Source organism: Trachurus japonicus, chromosome 21, assembly GCF_045865225.1.
Source record: "Trachurus japonicus isolate A0001 chromosome 21, Traja_1.0".
In the NCBI taxonomy this organism is placed as follows: domain Eukaryota; kingdom Metazoa; phylum Chordata; class Actinopteri; order Carangiformes; family Carangidae; genus Trachurus; species Trachurus japonicus.
This window is the reverse complement of record NC_140927.1, coordinates 2,757,635-2,785,390: the sequence shown is the minus strand read 5'-3', so window position 1 is coordinate 2,785,390 and position 27,756 is coordinate 2,757,635. Positions and strand designations below refer to the sequence as shown.

Here is a 27,756-nt window from a genome sequence, read left to right as displayed (position 1 = left end):
GCGAGTTGTTCAGAGCTACGCTACGGAGGCTAATGGGATTTCTTGGTTACCCTCATCAAACTCATCAAATACACAACCCAACAACTCCAAAACGCTCTGGTGGACAAGTTGTGACCTGCACATTCACCACGAGAATGAGATAATAAGAGAATGTTACAAGACAGAGTTGTTTTAGCGGTAAATTCATGTGCGTCAGCTGATGCATGTTCCCGTCCGGGGCAGTTTTTCAGCAAGCAGTCTCTGCATTTGCCTCGAAAACAACTCTGTCTCGTAACGTTCCGTTATTATCTCATAGCGTGGTGAATGTGCAGGTCACAACTTGTCCACCAGAGTGTTTTGGAGTTGTTGGATTGTGTATTTGATGAGTTTGATGAGGGAAACAACGAAATCCCATGAGCCTCCATAGCGTAGCTCTGAGCAGCTCAAGGCTCTGCTCCGCCATTCTAAAAATAGCTTGCACCGACAATTAAAAGTAACAAACCTACTGCTATGACTATAGGGATTATGGCAATGGGCCAATTTGCCAAAATGTTGAACTATCCCTTTAAACTGGCCCAAAGAAGATTACAAACACTCACCTGACGATTGAGCCACTTCTCTGTCGTCATCACATGTTTCTGAGGTGGACAGAGAAGATCAGGTCAATCCATAAAACTTCTGTGTTGTTTGGAGATCTGTGGAAAATGAAAGTGTTCTCAACATAAAGTTTCTGACCTTGGTGCAGTCGCCTGTGGTGACATCACACAGCGAGAGAATCGACATGTTCTGAGCTCGATTCACCCAACGCACGCTCAGCCTCTCCTCCGTCACCCATTTCACCATGGTGATGTAGTACTCGCTGGCAAAAACATGGAAGGAGAGCACTGAGTGAATGACAAAAAGATTATTGTTATTATAGTTGAACATTTGTGTAAAATGTACCTCTTTTCAAAACTGTCAGGAGGTCTGAGCTCAGCTGTAACGGAGCTGCCGTCCAGAGTGACCACATAGAGTCTGACCGTGGGGTTGACCTGACCCATCTGTGGGGGAAAAACCAACATAAGTGAATCATTACATCCACAGGCCCTAATGGAGTTTGATGTAATACCCACGATGCACTGCGGTACACCATAACAATAACTGCAAGCACCGAGCAACACGCGGCGCTTGTTCTCTATTTTTATCTGCTGTCAAACTGAACAATGCCAATAGGACTTTAACAAAGAAAATAATGAGAATATGAAACAAGTGCAGAGAAGACTGCACTACACTGTGCAGGCCCGGGGGCAAGTCAGTTGTTTTCTTTTGCCTAAGCCTCCCTCAAAAATAGAGCTCATTAGTCTACGTGACAAGGAAAATCTCAGAGATTGGGGGTGACCTGTCACAAAGATGACAGCATCTGTTCTGCACTTATGCTCATTTATATACATTGGTTGTGATTCATGTCGTCTCCAGTCCAACTCCATCTCCTATAGAGGAGCAATAATGGCTTCTTTTGATAATAACTGTCCAATTCTTCTGATGGAGTTTGCATTATGTAGCGACATGAGAGCTTCCTAACATCAAACCTGCACATACTAACGCAGAAAGGGCCATTCATTTCCCCCTGCTCTCTAATCTAGTTCTGCTATTAACACAAAGTGTATAGCACAATGAGCACAATGTTCCATGTCCACTCTATCTTGAATAAATCGCACGCAAACAACTGGCTGCTACAAAGTGCGCACATCACACTGGTGTGTTGTGACTCAGCGTTGTGCTGTTGAAGTGGGATGTGTTGGATCAGAGCAGCTCATCTGTCCTTTGTGTCGCCGCCTCCTCTCAAATCTTCTCTTTAGCTGAAGTAGAACTTCATGTTTCTTCTTGAAACGTATTGTGGTGCAAATTGTTGTGTCCCATTTTACAATATGATGACGTGACTATTCATCACCAGGTGCTGGTGTAGAAAAGCTGAAATTAAAAGTGAAAATGCACTTATGCCCGTATAAACAAAAATAACGATCCCATAAAAAGAGAGTCTCTGTTTGCTGAGCTGTTGTTGTCATGTCACCTTGTGTGCTGCACTGACATGAATAACAATAGCAGAGGCCTGCACTGTGAAGAGGGATTCAAGGTTAACTTCAGGTTTAACTCTGGGTTTTCACTCCTCTGATGGTGGTTCATTTCTTACTATGGTAACTGATGCTGAAGTCCTAACCTGCTCTGGTACAGTGTAACTACAGAGGGTCAGATCAAAGCCTGGCAACTGACAAACATCAGATCAGATCACTGCAATCACTGAGTCATCATCTCTACAGGATCCTAAGAACAAAAAACTTTGCAATAAAGTGATGAATATTACTGCACAGACATTTATATAAATGTATACAGTATGTAGCCTATAGCCCTTTCCTGCATGTCATCCCCCCTCTCCCTGCCACCCCATTTCCTCTATCTATATTTTCTATCTAATAAAGGCGTGAAAAGCCAAAAAATATACTTAAAAAATAAGTATATAAGTCACGTTCTCTCTGGTTTTAAAACAAAGACTCTGAGAAATGCAGAGAGAGATTATCATGCTAAATAAATGCATACTCTCCATTCACACCAAAATCTTCCAAAGCGTCAAAAACGCCGGAAGTCAATTCATTTTCAATGAGAGCCGGCGACACTGAGCGCTCAAAGCGTCAACTGCCGTCACCGCACATCCAAAGCGTCCAAAGCTTCCAAAGCGTCACCAGACGAGAAGTTGAGCCCTGGTTAACTTTAGGGTAATTAGCTATGACGCGGTTCGGCGGCAACCTGTAGAGATGTCCTTCGGTTGCCTTTTTTTTCTGTTTTTTTGTCCTTCGGCTCCCCAACGACCAGCGTGATCAAACTTTGACGTCAGTCACGTGACGAGCGACCAAAGCGGAAGATGTCTTGTCTGAAGCCCACCCTCGAGTGTTGTTGACGCTTTGGAAACTTTTGGTGTTGTCAGGATGTGGGGAAAGCAGGTGGACCCAAATGCAGGAGCAAACACAGGTAGGTAGGCTGCTGTACTTGCAAACTGACGTTTAATAACTGATAACAGGCAGGAACAGAACACCATGACAACAAACAATAATCCGACAAGGATCTGAAAGACACACAAGACTAAATACAACAGAACTAATCAAAGTAACAAGCAACAAGTGAGGAGACAGGAGGGCAAAGAAAGCTGATTGGCGGAGACACACAAGGAGCAGGGCTGACGAGGTGAAACACAGGAAATAACACTAGAACAAAATGCACAACTACAAAATAAAACAGGAACTGAAGAAAACAAGAGTCCAAAACAACAGAAAACCGAGCCACTAAATGGCGGCAGACCCAGGGCCATGACAGTTGTGAACGCACCGTGATAAAGTAGATTCATTAGAATTGAACACAAGTTAGGATTCCTGACAGCGTTGATGCTTTCACATTAGCTGTTATTATCTGCATCCAAAAAATATATACATCATAGTTTGTTCATCAGACAAAAGAGAAAAATATCATTATATTATTTCTATAGTGCTTCCTTTTTAGGTTATATTGTAGTCATTGTTGACTTTGTTGAATATCACTTTTGTAGTGTGTTTGCTTTGCAGCGCAGGCCTCTGCTGAGCCTGAAGACGCCCTCACAGTCTGTGAGCCCAGGAGGAACGGCAATTAATCTTGTTATTTGCAAATATCTACACAAAAATCCTGAATGTCAGTCTGTCAGTCTGAATGCCATGCAAACACTAACTGGGTATTTTCTTAAGCACAGGCAGATGATACCCATGAAGCAGAGTCTCTTGTGCTTTCTCTGCTTTGTATTCCACTACACACATTACATGTACTGTACTGTATCCCCGAGTGACTAAACCTGATGCATTATTGTCAAAATGCTTTACACCATTAGCGCTCTCATGGACAAAAGGAAGGAGAAGGAAATTAAAACGCTGCTTCATTTAGTCCCACAAGATTACCACGCTGACCTCATTCAAAGATATAAGCAACAAAATGTGTGTGTATTATACACAGTGTGGGTAGCATGGCGCTTCATTAATTAAAAGTCTTCCTGTGAGCCCCCCACTCCCCCATGTGTGTCTGAGCCAGCAAATGAGATTGCCCTCTCACTTATGACCCCCATTCCACCACTTTTCCACAACCTGTCTCCCATCTAAGAGCCATTTGATACGCTGAACATCCACATCAATGGATGGGAGGTGTGTTAACGGGCCTTTATAAAGCATATCATACTCCTTCCTCCTCCCAGCGCCACAGATCCCCACAATCTTCCCTCTTCAAAGGATAGCAAGTCAGCGTTAACATGAATTAAACAAGAAAAGGATCCACGGACCTTCATGGATAAACTAAAGCACAGAGCTTGTAGCTGTATTATTCATAGAGCTGGTTTGATACAGTGAAGCTGCGACATGAGCTGCAGCGCTGTCAGGCTGTAATGGCTGCTGTACAGTATCAAGTAAAGCTAAAGGATGCTGGGAGCGGTGGGAGTTCAGCTGGATGTAATTATTTCTAGTGCTTCTCTTACCTTTGGGTAAGGGTACTCCTTCCCTCTGGGGTACAGAGATCCTGTGAAGCGAGGCAGGAGCATGTTAGGGACCAGGGAGTCGTTGACGGTCAGGTAGGCCAGTCTGGATCCGTCGGGTGACCACCAGTGGGCCACCTGAGTGTGTAACACCTCCTCTGGAAAACCAAGAGAAGTCTAATCAGAAGCCAGGAGAGGGGAGCTTGGTAACTGTTAATCCAACTCAACAGTCACAAAGGAGATGTTTGTTAGCTCTTACTGTCACCAGCAAAAGACATTTGAGAAAATGTTGAGCGGGCAATAATCCCAAAAGTTTCTATCTCACACAACATGAAAACATTCTGAAAACATTTGACGAGCTAACTTATAGGTTTTATGCTCAAAACTGGACTAAAAGTAGGACCTGAGAACCTGAGAATGAACTCATATTGGACCTCTTCACTTTAATTGAATAAGTCAATGGTGTTAAAGGTGTACAGAAATGGCCGTTTGTCCTGTTTGTCGCGCCGAGTTGTCCCGAGCTGCAACACGAGTTTACCCGAGTAAGGAAAACGAATTTGATTGGTCGTTATCGAGCGGGCGGGATATTCAAAGCTTGGGGCGAACCCGAGCTCCGTGTGTGTGTGCGTGTCTCAGACGTTTGAATGACGGATTACGGATCCAATATCAGTGGCTGATGAATCGTGTACAGGCTGACGTATAATCCATGCGCTTGCATTATCCAATGCGGAAAAAAAAATACACACTTTCATCCCGGATTTACTCAAAAATAGAATTTTGCACAAAGTTTGGCCTACATCGTCTGAAAGATGAGTTATTACATTAATTTTATGATCCAGAGTGGGCTGAAATTCAGTTTTCTTTTCTGTACACCTTTAAGTCATTAATGACATTATTTTTATTGACTGCTTTTAATATTAATTTTCTTTGTTCTTACATATTTAATAGTAGTATTTGATTGTTATAGTATGTTTCAAAATAGTAGTTAGGCTAAGTAGCCTACATAATGTATTACAAATGAGTGTATAACATGAAAATACCCCCATTCTGTTCTGTGTATTATGTTAATCCGCTGCCTGCTTTTGTAATAATTGCATATGTAATGAAAGTAGTTTAAACTGAGTTTTTTTTTTTTCTATTTATAAACACAGTAAAAAAAAGAAGAAAAAAGCAGCTCAAATGGTCCAACATACAAAGACACAAAGGGTAAGGTAAGACAAAACCATGAGAAGTGCTCTGGGAAAAATAGGTTTGGGATGAAGAAAAAGAGAATAATAAATAAATAATAATAGTAATACAGGTGAGTAATCAGCAGTAAGGAGACTCATAAAGTTATCCAACATCCTTTTGCTCTTTATCCTACCTACAGTAGCATAACCTCATATGATGCTGTCTTGGTCATTAAAGGTTTCCTCTCTCACAGTGCTTCATTATGATAACAACTGAATATGCACTTCTTGTCAAGGTTGGTGTTTCTGTTGTATCCACTAAAAGGCATAAACCTTGAGACACTGGCAAAGTAAATCCTGACCAAGACTCTTGGTATTTTAAAACCTTCTGCCAGAATGGGTTAACCAGGGGGCATTTCTACATACAGTAGATGAAGAAAGCTGCCCATATCTTTTATACATTTCCAACATGTATTGCTATTTATTAATCCAATTTTGGAAACGCCTTTTTGGTGTCCAACAGTACCAAATTTATATTGAATAAATTTCCCTCTAGTTTCCCTGATGTGTTTACCATTGGCAGCCAAGACCTGTGACCATGTATCTCTGTCAGTTTCACAGTCAAGGTCTCTCTGCCAAATTATTCTCAAACTGTCACATATGTCACTGGTTAGATAAATTGAATTTTGTAAAATGTAGATGCTTTATAATTAAGAGGGTTTTTCAGATAGTCAACAATTGGGTTACCTGTTCCACCTGACTGATTCTTTTTAACAACACAGTTTCTAAGATGATAATCCTTCCCAAAGTCTCCTCTCTCTTGCAGGTTGTACTTCTGGACTAGTTTAAACTAGTTTTGCATCCATTGTATTGGAAGAGCTCATCTTCTTCCCTGCAGCTCCCAGGCAGCTGGGAAACTGGAGCAGCTCGGTAGACTGTTAGCTCAGCACTCCTTTATGAAGTGGAACCGGTCAGCCAGTGACATTCATGACTATAGGGCTGCCCACACTGTTGCAGTCCAGCTAAACATTCTCATGTCTGGAATATACAGTGTAATGGAACAGGTGTTGAAAGATTTATAAATCATTCTCCCTTGAAGAAAATGTTATTCAGGCTACATATAGGCTCTACAGCCTGAGAGACTGTAGGAGCTCTGTAGGACTGAAGAAAAACTCATAACAACTTCTGACACAAATAGTTTGAAAGTTGGATTCAAGTGTTAATGATTTACATTTGCATTGCCTTCAAATAACATTTCCATTATAGTTGTCACTTCCAATTTATTGCTTGAAAAAATTTGAAAAAGAAACATCATTAACCAATTAAATTCTCATTTCAGTTCTCTTTCACGAGGAGCCTATCATGATTTTAAATACTCAATAACTGTTCAGTAGTACTAGATCCTCAAAGCAGCATTTGAATACCTGCACCCAGCTGCTTCCTGCTGCTCTGTCTCTTACCCTCATACAGCCAGTCTGCGATGCCATTGAAGACGACCCCTTCCTGTCCTGAGGACGTGAGTCTCCACGAGCTGCTGTGGACATCTGTTTGGTAGTAAATGTTGTTTTCAAATATATAGATCTGAAGGAGAGGAAATACAGAGAACTAAGATCAAGGCAAAAAAAATGACTTACATATTCACATAGAAAACTTTTTTTTATTATACAGTCTATGTTCTAAACATGTGCAAGGAAGGAGGGGGGGTGCAGTGAGACACAAAGATGGCATCAGCTTTTCTGCATGTTGAAATTACATGGAAGATTGGGGGGGGCAACCTTAAAGGAGAATTCCGATAATTTTTGACCCCTATATCGTTGTCCTGATGGTCACCCAGTGTTGGGGGGAGCAAAAAACGCGACTAAAATTGATGCAGGCAAACCGGAGTTACACCATGTGTTCTGTTGCTCTCATGGGCCCTGCATGAGCTAACAGGCAGCTAACTCCTCCTCCAATCACCACGTGAAGTCGATGTCTGATTCAACTTGTTTATTGGTCATCAAGAGGTGGGTAAAACTGTAAACATACAATGTGGTAAGTAGTCACTCTGTACATAGACTTTAAAATAACACAAATCACATGTAAGTATATGTGCAAAACAATCAAATAAATCCTCTTATTTGTATTCACAGGAGAAAACAACAACTAAGACCTTCAAGGCAAGTATTAGTAAACGGTACTATGTTCGCGTCCACATGTAATTCACAATCAATAACTCAAAACATGGCCGATTCACATGGCTATGTATTACCCAATCAAATATAAATTAATTACTCTCCATATGAAATATAACTTGGACAAATAACAAAGAAGATACAAGATATGAATCAAACCAATGATTTTGCCTACCGATGCTCTTTAAAAGCTGACGTGGAGCGGATGTTGGCAGATGGAGGAAAAACACACATGGTCCTCCATATACATATATATATATATATAAATAAACGATCGAGCAGTGCATATATATATATATATATATATATATATATATATATATAACTAAACGGTCGAGCAGTGCAGTGGTAATGTCCAAAATATCTCCGACCGTTTAAAGCGTTGTCACTATCCCTAGCGCCGTCTAGCCATGGTGTAACTCCGGTTTGCCTGCATCAATTTTAGTTGCGTTCTTTGCTCCCCCCAACACTGGGTGACCATCAGGACAACGATTTAGGGGTCAAAAATGACCGGAATTATCCTTTAAGAGGTAAAAACAGTTCATAGGTTGAAACATGTATGTCCTTCTCTGTAATTGTGACCAGTACAATATATTTGCCACCTGGAAGAATCCTGCAACATGATTTCAAACAACCCTACCGTAAGTTACATTTCCAATGTCTCCCCTGCCTCGTCCATCCCATCATTTTTTTTATCACTGATAAAAGTGAATCCTTAATCATTTCATGAGTAATGAATACATTATATTATCATTAGCTCGGTGATGCACTCCTGCAGGGCTTCCCGGAGAACAGGTTCCACTGAGTGCAAGTATAAATACTGAGGAAACGAGATAAAGATGCTATCAAAGGGTTAATTATTTTCCTTATAGCTGCACTGGGGAAAACGATGAACTGATTGTCCAGATTTCACCAAGACAGCCTTGGCAACCCAACATGATTTATTCTAACTGGAGCTTGATTCATTGATTTTGAGTTAATTATCTCTTCATTTCATTTTCATTTCACCTTTATTTATTCAGGGAGGGCCAATTGAATTCATAATAACTGTTTAGTTTAACATGTAATGTGACAACACCTTTCAAGCCAAAAAGAGTCCTTGACCAGCCTCCACCTCAGAGCACAGAGGATGGAGGTAGGAATACATTTATTCACATAAGACATGAAATTAAACATTGAATTCCATCTGTCTGCAAACAGCAAGGTGTCTTCATTTTAAATCACGAGAGTGAAAAGCAAACCGAGGCTGCGACTTTGTTTATTTGCAATCAGCTGATGACTTTCTCAATTGATGGATGAGTGAAAATGAGTTTTTCACACCTAAAGTCAAACAATAAGAATGATGTCTGAAGTGAATGCTATGCATGCGCTGTGGAAAACAACGAAACAAGAAGGATTATGGGCCAGTATTAAATGTGCTTCTTGCATCTGTTGAGGAGGTACTGCATAATTGAAATTTGGTTTTCCTTGATGGGATCCCCTAATATAGCGCATGTAGTCTTTGAAATAAAAATAGATGTTCTGTGACTTGTTAGGATAAACATTTCAATAAAAACTCATCAGCATTAGATTATCTCTACAATACTGACTGCGTAATGGAAGATTCTTTTTTTTTGTATATTTTTTTGGCTTTTCATGCCTTTACTGATAGGACAGTCGAGAGAGACAGGAAATGGGGAGGCAGAGAGGGGGGGGGGGTGACTTGCGGGAAAGGGCTGCCCGACGCGGGAATCGATCTACCAACTGAGCTAAACACCGCCCCAGTAATGGAAGATTCTTTCCAACTCTTCACAGTTTTTAATTTTTTTTATGAGTCACCTTAACTCAGTGGTTCTCAAACTTTTTTCGTCATTCCCCACTTTTAACAAGTGGGGATTTTCAAGCCCCACTTCCCCCAGTCGCCCCAACAAAAATTACTTCAAATTTATTGAACTTACTAGCACCAAGTATATCAGTCATATTTCATGAGTCAAAATCAAAAACATGAAATAACACAAAGTTCAAAAAGAGAAAATAAAAGTGCAGATCAAAAACGAAAAGTAAAAGTAGGCTACAGTAGTCAAATAATGAAACAGTGTTTCATTTGCAATCTGTGCAAAAAACAAAAACATGAACAAGTGAACTTTTCCTGCATTAGTGGCTGCAATGTGCCTGTTTTGCACTGCACATCCTCGGGGTTGCAGGCTTGAAACTGCCTCAAGTCATGCTCAATGTTGAGCTGAGAAGTGTGTGTGTGTGTGTGTGTGTGCGTGCGTGCGTGCGTGTGTTTTCATCTCTCTCGAGTCTGACATAAGCTATAAAACGCACACAAAATGATCGCATTTGTCAATCGCTATGTTTTATTTTGGAAGGGTGCTTTATTTTGACAATTGACCGGATTCTCTCGTTGTTTCATGTGTGACTTCCTGCCAAGATTGACGCGTTCACTCGCGGCTCGCGCACAAAATTGACCAGATGCCGGACCGACTGCTGCAGGGCGTCTCTGTTCCGCGCTATTCGCGGCGCTTCGGCGTCCGGTGTGAACCCAGCAGCCTGCTACCAGAGCCAGTCTCTATTAGAAATTATCTGCTGCTGCTGCTGCTGCTGCTCCTACCTTGTTGTCCTGCTGCAAATGTCGGCCCGCTGCAATTAACATCCCGACGTCAATCATTGTTTTTGCACTTTAGTTCCAGGTTACATTTTTTCTCCCGGTCTCCTAATGCTTTTTAATAATTTTAGCTATTCATTATTACTTTGTTTGTGTGTGGCTGTTTTGTTTAGAGTGCATTATCTTTGTTGTCAATAGCATTTACAGTAAGATAGGCATGAAATTGAAAATTCCCTCCCGTTTGTCGCGCCCCACCTGTCATGTCTCCGTTCCCCACCAGTGGGGCGCGCCCCACACTTTGAGAAGCACTGCCTTAACTTGACCTTGGAAACTACTCACCAGCTGCTGACCGTGAACACCCCACGAGGCGAACTGCAGGACAGAGTCCGACACCTCTGGAGGATTCAGCTCCCGAACCTCTCTGATGCATGGACAATGAAAACCATGAGCTATTACACACCGGCCCCAAAAGATCATTTAAACCTCAGATCAGATACAGTCACTAACTTTAACTACAGTATAGCCAGGGTCAGTAATGACCCTTCATTAATCAGTTCCACCTATAAAATACCAGCCATTTTAAAGGGGAATTATGCAAGTCTTTCGCTGTTTTGCTAACCCTCCGCCCTCCTGCATTAGTTTTTAATGTCAAGAAGGCAATCCTTGGAGTGGTGCATAATGTTATACGTTTTACAATGTGTATACTTGTGTAGTCTCATCTGTCATAAACAAGAAATGTTGAGGGTTTACCTGCTTCAACCGTTTTTGTTGATCATAAACAACAATACAATTGTCTCGTAAAAAAAGTCTCATGAAAACTAGGGGGGGAAAAAAGCACTAACACTTCTTGGCCTTAAAGGGATAGTTCAACATTTTGGAAAATTGGCACATTGCCATAATCCCTACAGTTTTAGGAGTAGGTTTGTTATCTTTAATTGTCAGTGCAAGCTATTTTTAGAACGGCGGAGCAGAGCTGTGAGCTGCTCAGAGCTACGTTACGGAGGCTGATGGGATTTCTTGGTTTCCCTCATCAAACTCATCAAATGCACAATCCAACAACTCCACAATGCTCTGGTGGACAAGTTGTGACCTGGACATTCACCACGCTATGAGATAATAACAGAACGTTACCAGACAGAGTTGCTTTCGAGGTAAATTCATGCAAAACTGCTGATGTGCGTTCCCATCGGGCGCAGTTTTTCGACAAGCAGTCTCTGCATTTACCTCGAAAACAACTCTGTCTCATAACGTTCCGTTATTATCTCATAGCGTGGTGAATGTGCAGGTCATAACTTGTCCACCAGAGAGTTTTGGAGTTGTTGGATTGTGTATTTGATGAGTTTAATGAGGGAAACCAAGAAATCCCATTAGCCTCCGTAGCGTAGCTGTGAGCAGCTTGCGGCTCTGCTCTGCCATTCTAAAAATAGCTTGCATTGACAATTAAAGGTAACAAACCTACTGCTATGACTATAGGGATTATGGCACTGGGCCAATTTGCCAAAATGTTGAACTATCACTTTAAATAATCAATGTTGATAGAGGACACGATGAAATAAAATGATTGATGCTCTGTATGCAGTGTAGTAGGTATCTTACCTTGTGTGCAGGTTGTAGATCAGGTATGATGCTAGGAATGAATGCTGGTAGACCTACAGTAGAAACAAGACATACAAGTCAGAGGTCATTATCAGTAGACCTTTGTTTTCTTCATTTAGTAATAGAGGTCCTGATTATCACTAATGGTCCATTAATTCGAAAGTTCATTTCATACATTTTGTGTTTATTTCATCATGTGATTTTTTCTTGCAACAGCAGCTTTTCCCAAACTGGTGTTGTGTACTTAATTTCAGTTAGTCATTTCCTGCTTTTTTTTTTTTTTTTCTCCATTTAGCCTTTTCCATGCCAGAGAATGAGCTTCCCTGTGTTTAATTGGACAAGTGACAGCAATAACACAGCACAGTTTTCCAGTGAGAACAATGCTTTGCTGTGCTCTGTTGTTCAAATTACAAAGAGCTGCATAAAAGGAGAGAGGGTGCTGGGTTTCACACAATGCGGCTGACAAATCAGCAAGAACTCAATCAAAAATAATATCGCAATAAATAAAAGAAAAACACAAAGAGTTTATCGACAGCCTGCCTTTAATAAGATGTTTCATATGGATTACACACATATGCCAGCTATTGATACACATGCCATGTACAATATGAGGATCATACAACTGGGGATATAATACTAATCAAATATAATACAAATTGTGCTGTTTGTGCTGTTAGAGACTACTCATCTGTTTCATTGTTCCCCTGAAAGAAACTGGGGTTCGGCTCAATCTTTGAGGTGATGAAGTTCTGACAGGTTTTGTGCTTAAATCATACGAGTTGACTTGGTGACAAATTTAGTGTTGTCTTCAATGAATGCCATAGTTTTTTTCTTTTTCTTTACGTTATTCAGCTTTTAGGGGTGGGGAAAAAAAGTTGATATTATTGTGATAATTTGCATGGCAATATTGTATCTGTGGATGCAAGGGTTGATCTGAACACATCATGAAGTTTGTCTTATAATAGAAAAAAAAAAACATATGATAACAAAGTTTTCATTTGGAGACATCACTTTAAACTGCAATATATTGGAGCATTATAATATTTTTATAAGTATTGTGATAATATCATATCGCAGGGCCTCTAGATTTGTACATATACCACAACCATGGGTACTGAGTTAGCTTGGTGTCTCTGTCTGAACATGGATCAGACCCAGAATGCACTGCACCAACATCATGTTTAAGATAAACAAACTGCTTTGAGCTTTACTCTTAATACTTTACATAAATAACTAAATGCAAATGTCCTGTTTATATTGTATTGTATTGCACATAAAACCGTACATGCACACTCTTTTTTCAGTGTAGTTACTCCACTTTAACCCACACTTATATGTTGATTATACTACTTTTGCATTTCTGGTAAGGGCTAATCTAATCGAATCGAATCTAATCAGAAGCCATGCCTCCTTAACACATAGAATTATAATAGGAGATAGCAAGTGAGTGTATTTACCAAACTGACTGAATGTTCCTTTAACTCATTGTCACCTGTGTACTGTACTGTGTGACTCTGGAGCTAAACTCAAAAGCCTTTAGAAACATCCAAATTGTGCCTTAGGTTAAATGAATGATTCACACTTCATGCAGAAAAGAACCCTGAATAGTCTTTAATAACATATTTTCAAGTATATAAATCATACCATCATAGCAGATAATTTACCACTTGCAGAACTGTGTAACAAATATAATTGTGGCTAATCTCTTGCTATCACTGCTAAATAATTGCATTTATTATCATGTGTATTCAATTTTCAGTCTGCGGTGCCCCACGTTGGAGCTGCTGTTAATTTGTGTCATGAAATGTCCAGAGAATTTACCTTTGTTTTAGGATTCATTGAGATAATGGCTGAGCACCTGTGTGCCTCTGCATACTAATGAGCTGGAGTATTACAGTAAGCTCAGCCCGCAGCGATATGATAAATACTGTAGAGCCACTCCATTCCCCTCGGCAAAAGATCAGTTGCACAGAGACTGCTGCTCGGCTGATTCCACTCACCACCCAACCTTCACTCCTTATTTGGAGCTCGCTCCTCGCTGTTAGAAAAAGACAATTCTCCGGGAAGGAAAAATGCAATTGTATCGTAACTTTGACTGCTCTTCCTCTTTCTCTCTTGTTCCCTCAAAAAAGATGTCAGCATCATTCAGCACGCACCCCTCCTAGGTGACAGCTCAGTGATGAGCCCTTGATAAGGCTGTCAGCGATGGGTGCCACTTGAGAGGGGTGGATTTTTTTTTTTTTTTGGAGATGTGGAGAGAAGGATTGTTGTGTTTGATTGTGGCGTGCCATGGTATCCTCAGCAGGATGGAGCTACATGGCACTTGTAAATAATTCCTGGTGTTTGATTCGTACAGCTTAGAATACCGCTTTGATGGTGTTTGCAGTGCAGTCACGACAGCAGCGGAGAAACGTTTTAAATTTCGCTGCTTAATTAGAATGTTTCTCGCATCTGTGTTGTCCTTGTGCTAAATGACTGTAGAGAGAGAAACACTGTGAATCTGTGGATGTGATTTAAATGATATTTTGAAGATGCTGGATGGTGGAGGGAACAGATACGACTGAGACAAACAAATATGGTGTATGTGTTCCTACTGATAATTAATCATAGACTCCCATGTTAAAATGTCCAAATCACAGCAGAAATAAACAGGTTTACATGTGGTACACAACACTTTTAGTCTCCACAGATAATTAACTGACAACTGGAATGGGGTTGAATTTCTATATAAATCACTCGTTAAAGTTTAATAAAGCTTAAAGTTCTGCATAATTGAGGCAGTGGTTGCTCTGGGCAACACTGACCACTGGTGACCACACGTCGACCTCCTCTCTGTCCTATTTGGATTAGCTGAGTTTGGTAAATTTAGGAAATGGCAAGATAGAAAGCTCACTGAGCTCGAAAGCTTTACTTTTGGGTTACATCATAGCGGCTACATCCATCTTTATTTACAGTCTATCGTTATGGGTTACCATAAGTTGCAGAGAGCAACATTCACCTTCCTGAAATATTAATGATGCATGGTGTGTCATGATGTTTTCCTCATCCGTCTATTCAGCTATTCTCTGCCACTTTTTTTGAGTCAGCTTATGGTGAAGGCAGGTTAAGTAAGTTAGTCCAGATGTCCCTCTCCTCAGTAACTCCTGGCAGACGCCATGGTTCTCCCAACTGGTGTTTCCTCTGGTAGGTCTTGGAAACCCATGGTTACACATAACGCCCTTCTGTGTGGGTTTACAAAGACATGTACACTACCGATTAAAAGTTTTAGAACACCCCAATTCTTACAGTTTTTTTTTTTTGAAAATGATGTCTGAATGAAATGAAAGCATAGAACAAATTAACATTTGAAGTTAAAAAGGAAATCATGGACTCAATTTATTAACCAAAATGTATTCTTAACTTTTTTTCTTTCTTTTTTTTTTTTTTTTTTAAATATCGTCAGTTCACCACTCACCTTCAAGGATACCCCACTTTCCACTAATTAAAATAGTTCCCAGGTGTCTTAAAGACATGTCTGTGACATGCTTCGGTCAAAATACCCCAAGGATCAAACATCACAGCTCTTTTCATCCTCTCAAAACAGCCCTGTTCAGAACGGCCTGGCCCTTTAAATGTAGATGAACCACTGCTTGCCCCTTCTACTGGCACCAGATAGGGGTGGGGTTATGGAAATTAGAATCCTAGTTACATCACTGGAGGGAACAGCTCATAAAATCACGTGGATTTAGGTAACCTGCACATTACAGATTTTTTTTGTCAATTTTCACATTTTAGGGGCCGGAAGGCAAGATAAACACTTTCAAGCTATTCATTGAACTTGAACTGCTTGAATTTCAATCAAAAAATTGGCGTGTTCTAAAACTTTTACACCAGTAGTGTTTATCAACACATCATTTTATTGCAGGCAGATCAAATATTCAGTTTCTTCTACTGTGCATTCCAATAACTGGTTGGCTACATCAAAATAACATTGTGGATCTGCATTTAATACACAGCCAATCCTGCTGAGCTCCAGACCATACAACACAACCAAGTCTGTAATGTGCCATTTAAACAATGATCTTTATAGACTACTGAAATGCCATTGCACACTGGATTCTCTGCACATGCAACATACTTTCTGAAATTAGTGAAGCACTGCATTCATTAGAGCACAGCTAGGTAAATAAGAGACTGAGGTCCCATTCACAGCCTCAAGACCACAACTACAGCAGATACAAGATCAGGGGCCTCATGTATCAATGTTGTGTACGCACAAAAAAGTGGCGTACGTCATTTTCCACGCCAACGTTCAGATGTATCAAAAGTGAAATGACTGTGGAAAAGTGCGGTGGCCCACGCCAACTCCATAGCTGGCGTACGCACGTTTCTACAGCTATTGTTCCTTTGGCGACACTTAGAGGTGAAGCTGGGAAACTGTTAATAATGTGAAAACAATTAGTCCTCAGAGTAATGTGCACATCAGAGACACATATGAACAACCCATCCACGTGTTGCAATTAGATAGGTGGATATAAAAGCACGCGCAAAGTGGTACCGTCAGCTTTAGTTTTAAGATGCTACAGTGCGAAGTGAATGTACAGATGCATCACATATTAACAAACATTGTGGCGAGATGGCTGGTTCAGCGCACGATTCATTCATTCAGCATAGTTGGGAACAGATTACAGGCTGGCACTGCAAAGTAAATGTATTTGTTTAATTGTCCTATAACCCCCGATGCACACTGAGCATGTCCGCCCAGATATCACACTGTAGGTGACTTTCTTTTTTTGCTGGTTAAACTACACACACTAAAGTACTTAATGTCAATAAACACAAATGCGTAAAGTTGGACATGTGTCTTGATCAGCCTCCCTGGCGCACTTCTGCATTTATTTACTACGCGATCTGTGTATAAAAAAAGGCAAATAAAATTGTAAATCCATTTCACATAATTTAATTAAAGTACATTGTCTGCTTTCGTTTGGGATGACAGCGGTCCTCCGCTTCACGTTCACCTTTATATAATACACACACTCTCCCACCCCCTTTGTGATGGTGCCGGAGGACAGCAAAAAAAAAAAAAAAAAAGATGTTTACACGGCTCAACTTTATCGAGGAGCACCTTCAACTCAAATTTGGTTAAATTGCTGTTCCTCACAGTTTTTCATGGTGTTATCTGACCGTAAAGAGAAGGGAATCTTTGGTGCAGGCCTTATTTACATTGATTTGCATATTTAAATGGGGGCGTGGACAGGGAGGAGATTACCACTTCGGCATGTGCGCTCAATTCCACGTTGATTGGGATGTACAAAGGAAAAGTGCTTGGATCCATGCGTACGCACACTTTGATACATCTGATTTTCTTTGTGCGTACGACAGTTTCTGGATTTTGGCGTACGCCATGTTTCAGTATGAAATCCACGCAAGTCTTGATACATGAGGCCCCTGGTATTTTGTTGTGGACCAAATATGTTTTTGATGTCTTTGTGAACATAAGCTGATGTGTCCAGCATCAACACATTTGGAACTTGCCCAATTTGTAATTTTGCCATTTACAATACACTACATGCACATAGTTGATGTTCTGCGTAGTTGTGTAGAAGTGTAATTTTCAGAATTGCTCTTTGAGATGTGTCAGTTGCACACTAAACACTTTCACAGTGACAGTGACTCCTTGTGTGTTTCAAATACTGCTTCTCTCTCATCTTTGCACATCAGACAAAGCATGGAATGTCTGTGAATGTCAAACTGCTAGTTTTAGAAAGTAACAGAAAAAAGCAGCTAGTCACCCCTTCAAAAAGCAAGTTGTTGTCTGGGTTTCAGAGTCTGTTTATTGACCAAGGGAGTTGAACCCTTAAAGGTAGGAATTACCCCCATCTAGCAGTGCGGTTGCATATCGGAACGCATTCTTGATGTTGCATTCACGTGAAATCGGGCAGACGTCAGACAGACAACAGACGCTGCATGTAACAGGATAAACAAGCATCTAGTATGTAAACAAGTGGTCCGCCAGCACGAGGCAAAACAATACAGGCGTGACAATATGTTGTCATGGTGATGTTGTATTGTTTACCTGAAACCACATTTTACCGTCTTTCTCTTGTTGAGTAAAATGACATCCGGTGACATCTTCACACTACACAGTGGTGACAGTTTTAACAGGCGCTACCTGGAAAACTTTCTCCCCGAGCCGACAGCTCCACTGAGTTTCTATGGTTACCTACGGTCACGCTGCCACTGAACCTAAAAAATGGCGATGCAACATGGCCGCCTCGGTTCGGTGCGTTGTCCACTTATGTAGTATTTGTAACGACTTGTAACAACTCATTCTAAGGTACGAGAAAGCTTTCATTTGTATGCGGGTGTGATTCGACTTAAGTGAAATACGTTTATGACAGCAATATTTGATTCTAGCTAATAAAAAGCCAAATAAGTTGGGGCTTTAAGCATTAAACTGAATTCAGGTATCTGTAATAAACCCACTATAACTCATATCTTAGCTTCTCCCGTTGCTGTGGTGAACTAGAAGCACACTGATCGTAACACAAAACCACCTGAAAAGTAGTAGTGTGAGGAAATATCTTCAATTCAATACCATGGATACAAACATAAGGGATAAAGTTGAGGCTTAGGATTTAGTAAAGTATGTTGCATTCACATTCATTGAGAACAAAGGTCACATTTACCTTAATTTTTTTCTTCTATTGATTTTCCTTTTTCTTTCCGGAAAAGCCATTTTTAGACGAGGGATGACACACATTGTTCTTTCGCCTGTGATTTCAGGAACTCAAGAGTATTCATCAAAAGTTCCTTGATAAACTCTCAAGTGAGGGTTTAAAAATAAAAGCTTAACTGTTCTTTAAGAGAAGTTTCAAACTCAAACTACTTTCATTTACTGTACATACATAATATACAGCATTTGTAGTAAAGGTATTTTGAACATGCATAAGACAAGACACAGCCACTAATCAACAGAGGAGCTGTTTTACATACAGTAATAGCTGCTTCACAGACCAACATAATGCTTGTTGTGACAGATGTTGATCTGCAAGTAGCTCTGCAACACATTTCAGACATTTTTTAATTGACCATTTAATGATTTGAAAGTAAGAAGTCTGGTAAGGAAGAATGTGGCTCATTAAATCAGTTCCTGTTTATACTCACAGACATCAACTCTCCTAAAAGCTTTTGCAATTGATGATTGGGTTAATTAGTGCTTTTTGCTTATTTTCACACTACAAGTTCATTAACATTCATTTTGTGATTATTAAAATCAGGGTCTCTCCAGCTGCAATAATCAGCGTCTCAGTGATTATCTAAGTGTACTTCTAATCATGAAAAAATGCTCTTTGCGATGCGCACAGGAGCCTGCTGACCAGAGAAAAACAGAATAAGATGTATGGTAGCCTTTGACACATCGGTATACAACAGCATGATTATGATGAATTCATGAGTTGACTGGAGACAGGGGTGTCGGGGCAGGCCATTATTCTCCATAGATTATGTCTGTCACTTTGATGATGAACACGTCGGCTCCGTCCGTCTCAGGAGGAGATAGCACCTTTTTAAAACTCCGCTGTCTCAGTCCCATCAAGCGGCAGAGCTCATTATCAAACCTGCTTTGTTCATCAACAGCGAAATGTTCCCCTGGCCATCAAATTACACAACGGAACAAGGAGGAGGACGCATGGTGTGATTTGTAACAAGCAATTTCACCGCCATTGGACACAGGGATCGTAATGGACCTCTGGCGTGATAAATGAACACTTTTCCATTTCCTGTTAGAACTACTTGCATGAAACATAAAGGTGTCTAGCTGTTCCTTAGTCACAGCAGCCACTGTCGCTTTGTAACAGAAACCAGGCGGGGGAGCTGTGAGGGAAAAGAGTGTCAGGTGTTCAGGGAAAATCTGTGACCAAAAGTGAGCTCTGTTTTAAACTTGCTCCTATTACATGTTGTGTTGCACATTTTCTTTTGATGATAAACGGTGCAGTCATTATAGAAGTGATGCAAGGAGCTGAGATCAGAGCTCAGGGGAAATTCATGAAAATTAACCTCCAAGTAGATACATCCCCATCTAAAGTTGATTTGACAGTGATAATCCTCTTTGTAAGTATATTCCTCTGAATTCATTTGGGGGATTAATAAAGCCAGAATAAAGAGGCTTACCACTTTACATGTGCACTGTTAGTATAGATCCTGCACACTGTTTTAGAAATGAGGCAGTTCACAAAACACACAAAAAGAGAAACTGGTGCGCTGGAACAAAGTTCTGTGAAGTGATGAAAGAATAAGCCTCTAGCAAAACGATGAGAAGAAGAAGAAGTGGAGAATCAGAGGAACAGCTCACGACCCCAAACCATTCTGACGGATGTGGTGGTGGTGGTGGTGGTGGTGGTTCTGTCGTGGTTCGGGCCCATGTGGCTGGTTCTTGGCATTTATTGATAATTTCACTTCTCTGACAGAAGCAGCAGAATGAATTCAGAGATGAGACGTACTCCAAGCTCTGAGTCGTCTCTTTCCAGCTGCTAGCCTGATGGAGCACTGCTGAGATAGTCCTCCCTCTGGCAGCTTCTTCATCTCTGCAGGGCTTCTGAAGCTCCGTTAGTGATCACTGCCATCATCAGCTTTTTAAACGCCTGTTTCCTACTAGAAATCTCTTGCCTAAGCATCATTTCATGACGCATTATCCTCGATGTATAAGAAATATAGGACCACTCCTGCACATGTGGTGTATGCGTTACGAGGCAAAGCATAACTTTTTCAAAACTCAACTCAAAAGTTTCAAAAATAGAAGACGTTGGCCAGAAAACACCAGAAATACATGGCCTTGCATTGGGAATCTTTCAGCCTGAGCAGAGTAACTATTGGTCCAGGGAAGATGTTACAGATTACAGATTTGCAAGAAGGTCCTGAAATTGCTGCCAAACTAAATGTAGACACATGTGCCAATGTTCTTTTGGTGAAATGGGTAAAGCATATGGTTCTGAATATCGCCCTGGTTTAGTAGTGTGTCTTGAGATTAATGAGGAGTTACCAGTATTTTGTAAGATCAGCACTATTGTAGTGAAAGATGAGCAAGTTGTACTTATTGGCTCCGGTGGGGAAACTATGTTTTGACGAACATTTCCATGCATTTAAGGTTTTGTACAAGCCATCCCAGGCACCTAAGGTGTTCAGTGTTCAAGAGTTGCTCTATTTTAAACCAATGGATGTTCAAATGGCATATGGTTCAACAGATGTTTCCCTGTTTGTAGTACCATATTGCCATATGATGCAGCCTTAACCAGAGTTTCTGGTTTTGACTTTGTATTCCCTCTCACTGAAAATCATTGACTCGTCATTGTTTCCTGAGGGTGGATTGTTTTATTAGCAAAAGTTATTATTGTTATTCAACCTTAGATACATTTCTGTCACCATACTGATGGATTACAACCAAGATCTTTGCCAGTCACAATGAAGGTTTTTGTAAAGAGTTTTGCAGACCTCCATTTGTCTGTATTTGTTGTGAAAAACATCTGTACACATACACTATATCTCATTCAGTGACCTATTTTGGTTTGACTTGGTTGATTGTTTCCAGGTGATGGCAAAGTCTGCTCATGTTTGAACACTGCTAAAATTATTCAGTGTTATAATTGCACTTTAAAGACATTTTCACGGCTGTGAGAAATGTCAATACAGTATTATGAAGTTTAACATGAGATTTTCTCCAGCGTTCAACTGAAAATATGTTTTTATAATGGAGACTGATAAGATTTGAGATTTTACATGTTATGTTTACATGTATTGCCAATATTTCATGTTTACTTGGAATAAATATGTATTAAGGTATGGATACATTGTGTGTGTTTTTTTTTCCCCTGCAAAGATTAAGTTTTGTATCGTATCACTGGGAGAGAGTAGATTATATGTAACACTGGTAGGAGTTGGTTAAAATCAACACTCTTTGGAGTAATTTCATAATCAACAGTGTAAAGTAGGTTTAACACTGGAAAAGTTATTTCGTAACACTTAACTCTTTAGTGTTAAATGTGAATAACATTATGGGTGTTACTTCTTACATAGTGTAAAACTTGATTAACACTTCTCAGTGTAGTGTAGTGTAAAACATTAACTCTTACCAGAGTAAAATTGACTCTGGAAATTTAACTCTATGTTCAGTGTACATTTAACACTCTGTAGATAGGGACCATATGTTCACTGAGGTAGTGTTAAAATTAACTCTCTAAGTGTTATATTGACACTGGCGATTTTACTGTGTGGATCCTCGGCCAGGGGATCAAAGTTGCTCCTGGACAGATAACTCCCGGGTGAGTCTTGATGGTTTCCAAACCTCCTCCATGAGGACACTGAAGACACTGAGCTGACGAAATGGCCCAGATCTACTACATGCTACTAATGTAAGACAGAGGTCAAGGTCCTGGCTTGGCTTTTGTCCAATATGCTTTCTGTGGGACAACTATTTACTTAGACCTTTGTATTCCTTTTGGAACATAGGCCATTGATGAACCGTTTCCACCCTCGTCTGTCTTCGGCCTTCCACTTGTTGTTTCCATGTCAGTCCCTTCTCCTTTGAATCTTGTTCTGTGCTCCTTCTCCAGGTAGTTTTGGGGTCTTCTTCCACCTTGCTTGCCTTGTTGGTTGTGGGTGACTCCATCACTAGAAACATCCGTCTTCAAAACACCACTACACATTGTCTACCTGGTGCCACTATCACTTCACTATTAAACAAGCTCCCTGACCTGCTCCAATCAACTCCCCCCTCTGTCAACCGCATCATTATCCATGTAGGGACAAATGACACCGCCCACAGGCAATCTGAGGTGCTCAAAGCCGGATTCAAAAAACTATTTGAGTTCTTGAAAACTTGTGGGAAAACAGTTTTCATCAGTGGCCCTCTTCCCACACTCAATCTTGGCTCAGAGCGTTTTAGTAGACTCCTGTCCCTTAACTCCTGGCTCCAGGTTGCCTGCAGAGAACACAACTTCAACTTCATTGACAATTTTAATTTATTCTGGAACCGTCCCTCCTTTTACCAGGGTGATGGTATCCATCCAAACAGGCTGGGCAGCCGCGTACTTTCTGGCAACCTCCAGCACGCAGTATTGAACGCATGACTGATAACAACTGAACCAGCCCCCCCCACCCCGGTCAGGGGAGAAGCCCACCCCTCCTTCTCCCTCTCCGTGCCCCCCCTTCAACCTACACGTCTGCAAATTTTCCCAATCTCCAGCCATCTCCGCTCATCGCCTGATACTGCTCCGATTGTTGGATCTGCCGGCCCCACCACAGCCTTTGCACCACGCAACTCCCCCTTCGTCATTCCTGTCTTCATCTCGCATAGACGTCGTCCTGCTCAAAGTCACCAACAAGGGGCACATACATGCCTCCTGCGTTCACTACCCCCCTCCTCACTTCCCCCTCCCTCGATCATTAAGATGGCACTGATCAATATCAGATCTCTTAACAATAAGACTTTTATTTTGAAAAACTTTTTTTCTGCTCACACTTTGGACTTTTTGCTGCTAACCGAAACCTGGCAAAAGCCAGGTGATGTCAGTGCCTTTTCTGAGCTCCTCCCTCCTAGCTGCTCTTTTTTCAGCTGTCCACGAGCCATAGGCCGAGGTGGTGGTGTAGCCTCTGTGTTCAAAAATAAATTCAAATGCAGATTAATCACAACAAATACGTACTCTAGTTTTGAGCTCCAGGTCTTTGTGTTAGATAGTAATTGTCCCATCCTGTGTGCCATTATCTACCGTCCTCCTAAGGCAAACCAGAATTTTATTTCTGAATTGTCCGAGTTTTTACCAAAATTTGACAAGATCCTAATCTGCGGAGATTTTAATATACATGTCTGCTGCTCAGCCAATCAATTGGGAAATGACTTCAGAAATCTTTTAGATTCTTTTGATCTCACTCAATTAGTGGCCGGACCAACGAATAACCTTGGTCACACACTGGATTTAATAATCACCTATGGTCTCTCGGTGTCAGTCAAAGAAATTAGTGTCACTCCCCTCTCCGACCATCTTCCCATACTCTTCGACCTAATAGCGCCGTCTCCTGCAACTAAGCCCCTCTTACCTCCTTGCCGTCGCCGCATTATCACCTCATCCACTGCTAGGGACTTTGCTTCAGCATTTCAAAATAGTGATCCCACTACCTTAGACAACCTGTTTTATCCTGCCTCACCTGACTGTTTCATCACCTCCTTCCACTCTACCTGTACTTTAATTCTCGACTCTGTAGCTCCTGTACGGATAAAATCCTCAAAGTCCAAGGCTGATCCGTGGCTGAATGATTACACCCGTGCTCTTAGGCAAGACTGTAGACTGGCAGAACGGAGATGGAAGAAGTACAAAAAACCCATTTTGCTGGGTATCTGGAGGGACAAGTTAGCTACTTATTAAAGAGCTATGAGAGACGCGAAATCACTTTATCTGTCCAGACTCATCTCCACAAGCAGCAATCGTCCAAGAGTATTATTCAGTACCATTAAAGCAGAAGTATATTTGTGTTAATATAAGTCTTAAATAGTTATATCTTCCGACAGCAATCACTTACATAGAGTGTTTGGTCTGAAACACGGGTCTCTCAGTCACTCTGCTTTGCTCTGAGCCGAGGAGAAAACATTTATCGTATCCTACAGTTTTTATCCAATGAGGAGAGAGAACGGCATGAAGGGCTGTGTGTGCAGCCAAGGGACGCCGTGAATGTGGCGACGTAGGGACGAGGACTGTTATGGTGCTTTCAAGGAAACTCGTATTTTTCCGACCGTGAAGTCGTACCAGTTCGATCTGGTACGAGTTCACCGGTCGGAAGTTACGAGTGGCCGTTATAGTGACTTTCACCGGTAAAACAGGTCGGAAAAACACGAGTGGGTTGCCTGAAATGCTACAAAGTCGTAAGTTGTGACTTGAAGCTGTAATTTACGATTTCAAAAGCCTGCCTGGAACGCAGCATTAGCGAAAACGACCGGACCACTTACTTCTGCTTTAACTCTGTTATTAATCCATCCACTAGGAGCCCCACAGATGCTTCAACAGCAACATGTGAAGAGTTTTTAAAATTCTTCGTTGGCAAAATTGTTTCTGTTCGGGAAAAAATTATTTGTAACACAGACGTCGCAGAAAATGGGCTGAATTCTGCCTCTGTGTTCCCGACTGCTGTTTTTAATCAATTTGACCCTGTTTCCCTTCCCCTCCTCTCTGAGATCGTGCAAAAGCTAAAGGCGACCAACTGTCCCTCAGACATTGTCCCCGCTAAGGTGCTGAAAGAGGTTTTTCATACTGTCGGCCCTTACCTCCTTGTTTTTATCAACATGTGTCTTAGCTCAGGTACCGTCCCATTGTTTTTAAACATGCCGTGGTCAGACCACTTCTTAAGAAACCTCACCTGGATCCCTCAGTTTTATCTAATTTTAGGCCCGTTTCTCACCTGTCTTTTTTATCCAAGGTCTTAGAGAAAGTAGTTTTTATTCAGTTACAATCTTTTCTGGAAAACAATGCTATCTTCGAAAAATTTCAATCTGGTTTTAGATCCCGCCATAGTACTGAGTCAGCTCTACTTAAAATCCATAATGATATCCTCCTTTCAGCTGACAATAAAAATCCCATGATTCTAGTCCTCCTAGACCTTACAGCAGCATTTGATACAATTGATCACTCCATTCTCATCTCCCGTCTGTCCAACCACGTGGGCATTCAGGGTCCAGCACTGGAATGGTTCTCCTCATACCTCAGAAACAGGTCTTTCTCTGTTATGATTGGAGACTTTCATCCTCCCGTGCCCCCCTCTCATGTGGGGTCCCACAGGGTTCCATTCTCGGCCCTCTTCTTTTTACCCTTTATCTATTGCCTCTTGGAAAGATCATCTCCACTCATAATCTTCACTTTCACTGTTATGCTGATGACATTCAGGTTTACCTCCCGATTATCCCCAATGCTCCAGCTGCACTGAATTCCCTCTCCAAGTGCCTAGAGGACATTGACCAGTGGTTGACACAAAATTTTCTACACTTGAACCAGTCTAAAATGGAATGATGTATATGAAAATGTGATTAGTAAATGTGATTCTTCTTCCTTTGCCTCGCTTTTTAAACCTGCTGTAAGGAACCTGGGAGTTATTTTGGACCCTGGTCTATGTTTTGACCAGCAGATTGACTCTGTAGTCAAGCTGAGTTTCTTCCAACTACGCCTTTTAACTAAAGTTAAGCCCTTCCTCAGCAGGAACGATCTAAATGGCTATCCATGCTTTTATCAGTTCTAGGTTAGATTATTGTAATTCCCTGTACTTTGGCATCAAGCAATCTTCTCTCTCCTGCCTCCAACTGGTACAAAATGCTGCAGCACATCTTCTAACCAATACCCCCCGTTACAGTCACATCACTCCCGTTCTCTTTTCACTACATTGGCTCCCAGTTAAATTCAGGATCATTTTTAAACTGATAATGTTTGTTTTTAAAGCTATCCACGGTCTTGCTCCAGTGTATCTGTCTGATTGTATAAAGCTTAGACGACACTGTAGAGCCCTCCGGTCCTCAGAACAGCCCCTGTTGGAGGTTCCTTTCTCTAATTTTAAACAGTGGGGGGATCGTGCCTTTTCGATAGCGGCCCCGAAATTGTGGAACTCCCTACCCCCTGAACTACATTTTATTAATGACTTGGCACTTTTTAAATCACATCTTAAAACTCATTTATTTAGACAGGCTTTTAAGTAACTTTTGCCTTTTTGATATGTATTTTATCATTTGTGTTCTCTTGCTTTTGTATCTGCTATGTTACTCCTTGTCACTTGTAATGTAATTTTTTTCTGTAAAGCACTTTGATCATCTTTCTGATGTTGTAAGGTGCTATATAAATAAACTTTATTATTATTATTATTATTATTATTGTTGGTTCCACGTTAGTGATATTTGCTTATAGACCGAATGTTGTTACTTCGGGGTAGAAAACCAGCACGTAATTTGAATGAGAACGGTAACAAACGAGAGTTTAGCTATATATATAAGGTGACCAGATTTCCGAAATGAAAATCGGGGACATTTTCAGCGCGTGGTCAAAAATTCAAATGTTATTGATATGAAATGAATAACAGGGGCAATTACATGTTAATGTATTTTGACAAGGCAAATGAGTAGCCAATAAGAAGTTACCCTTAACCCTTCCAACCTCTCAGTCACTTCTGGCTACCAGTTCAACAGCATCAGCAATAAACAACATCATCAAATGCTACTGTATTATAATGAGAGAATAGCCACCTCTGTTCAGGCTGCAGGAGCTGTTTATTCTATCATATGTCTCCAGCATTTAACATTAGAGCTGTAACAATCAAAACCAGAAAAACAACCAGGACAGAAACAACAACAACAAAACAGAATGTATTCTGACTCAGTAATGGTCATTGCTAAGGCCAGGTCATTGTACAGGCCACACCCATTGACATAAAAGAGTCCTATTTTATTAGCCAACTCTGCCAGACAGTCACTATTGCAGACACAGATGCTCAACAAAGCCAAATTATTTTTAGGAGCTAAATAATATTTGTTTGGACACAAACTGTTAACTGATATGAAAAACTTGGATTCTGATTGGACTCTGATTCTTCTTATTATGTTTTTTTTTTTTTTTATGTCAATCAACTCATGGGAGCTTGTCAACATGTGCACACTGCACACTTCCACTCGTGACTTCAGCCATATTTCACAGCAAAGCGTTACATGAGAGGATTTACACTTATGCTGTGCACTCC

The 27,756-nt window shown here is 40.9% G+C and overlaps 1 protein-coding gene across 1 annotated transcript in view; it reads right to left on the bottom strand.

Moving 5' to 3' along the window:
- Window positions 1-27,756, bottom strand: part of LOC146964652 (inactive dipeptidyl peptidase 10-like) — a 204,040-nt gene that overhangs the window by 17,918 nt on the left and 158,366 nt on the right. The window contains exons 6-12 of the mRNA XM_085765420.1: window positions 12,019-12,071; window positions 10,762-10,843; window positions 7,125-7,245; window positions 4,499-4,653; window positions 922-1,019; window positions 715-838; window positions 579-617 (exon numbers count right to left, since the gene is read on the bottom strand). Of these exons, the coding sequence (XP_085621546.1) occupies window positions 579-617; window positions 715-838; window positions 922-1,019; window positions 4,499-4,653; window positions 7,125-7,245; window positions 10,762-10,843; window positions 12,019-12,071 (672 nt within the window). The remainder of the gene's footprint in view (window positions 1-578; window positions 618-714; window positions 839-921; window positions 1,020-4,498; window positions 4,654-7,124; window positions 7,246-10,761; window positions 10,844-12,018; window positions 12,072-27,756) is intronic.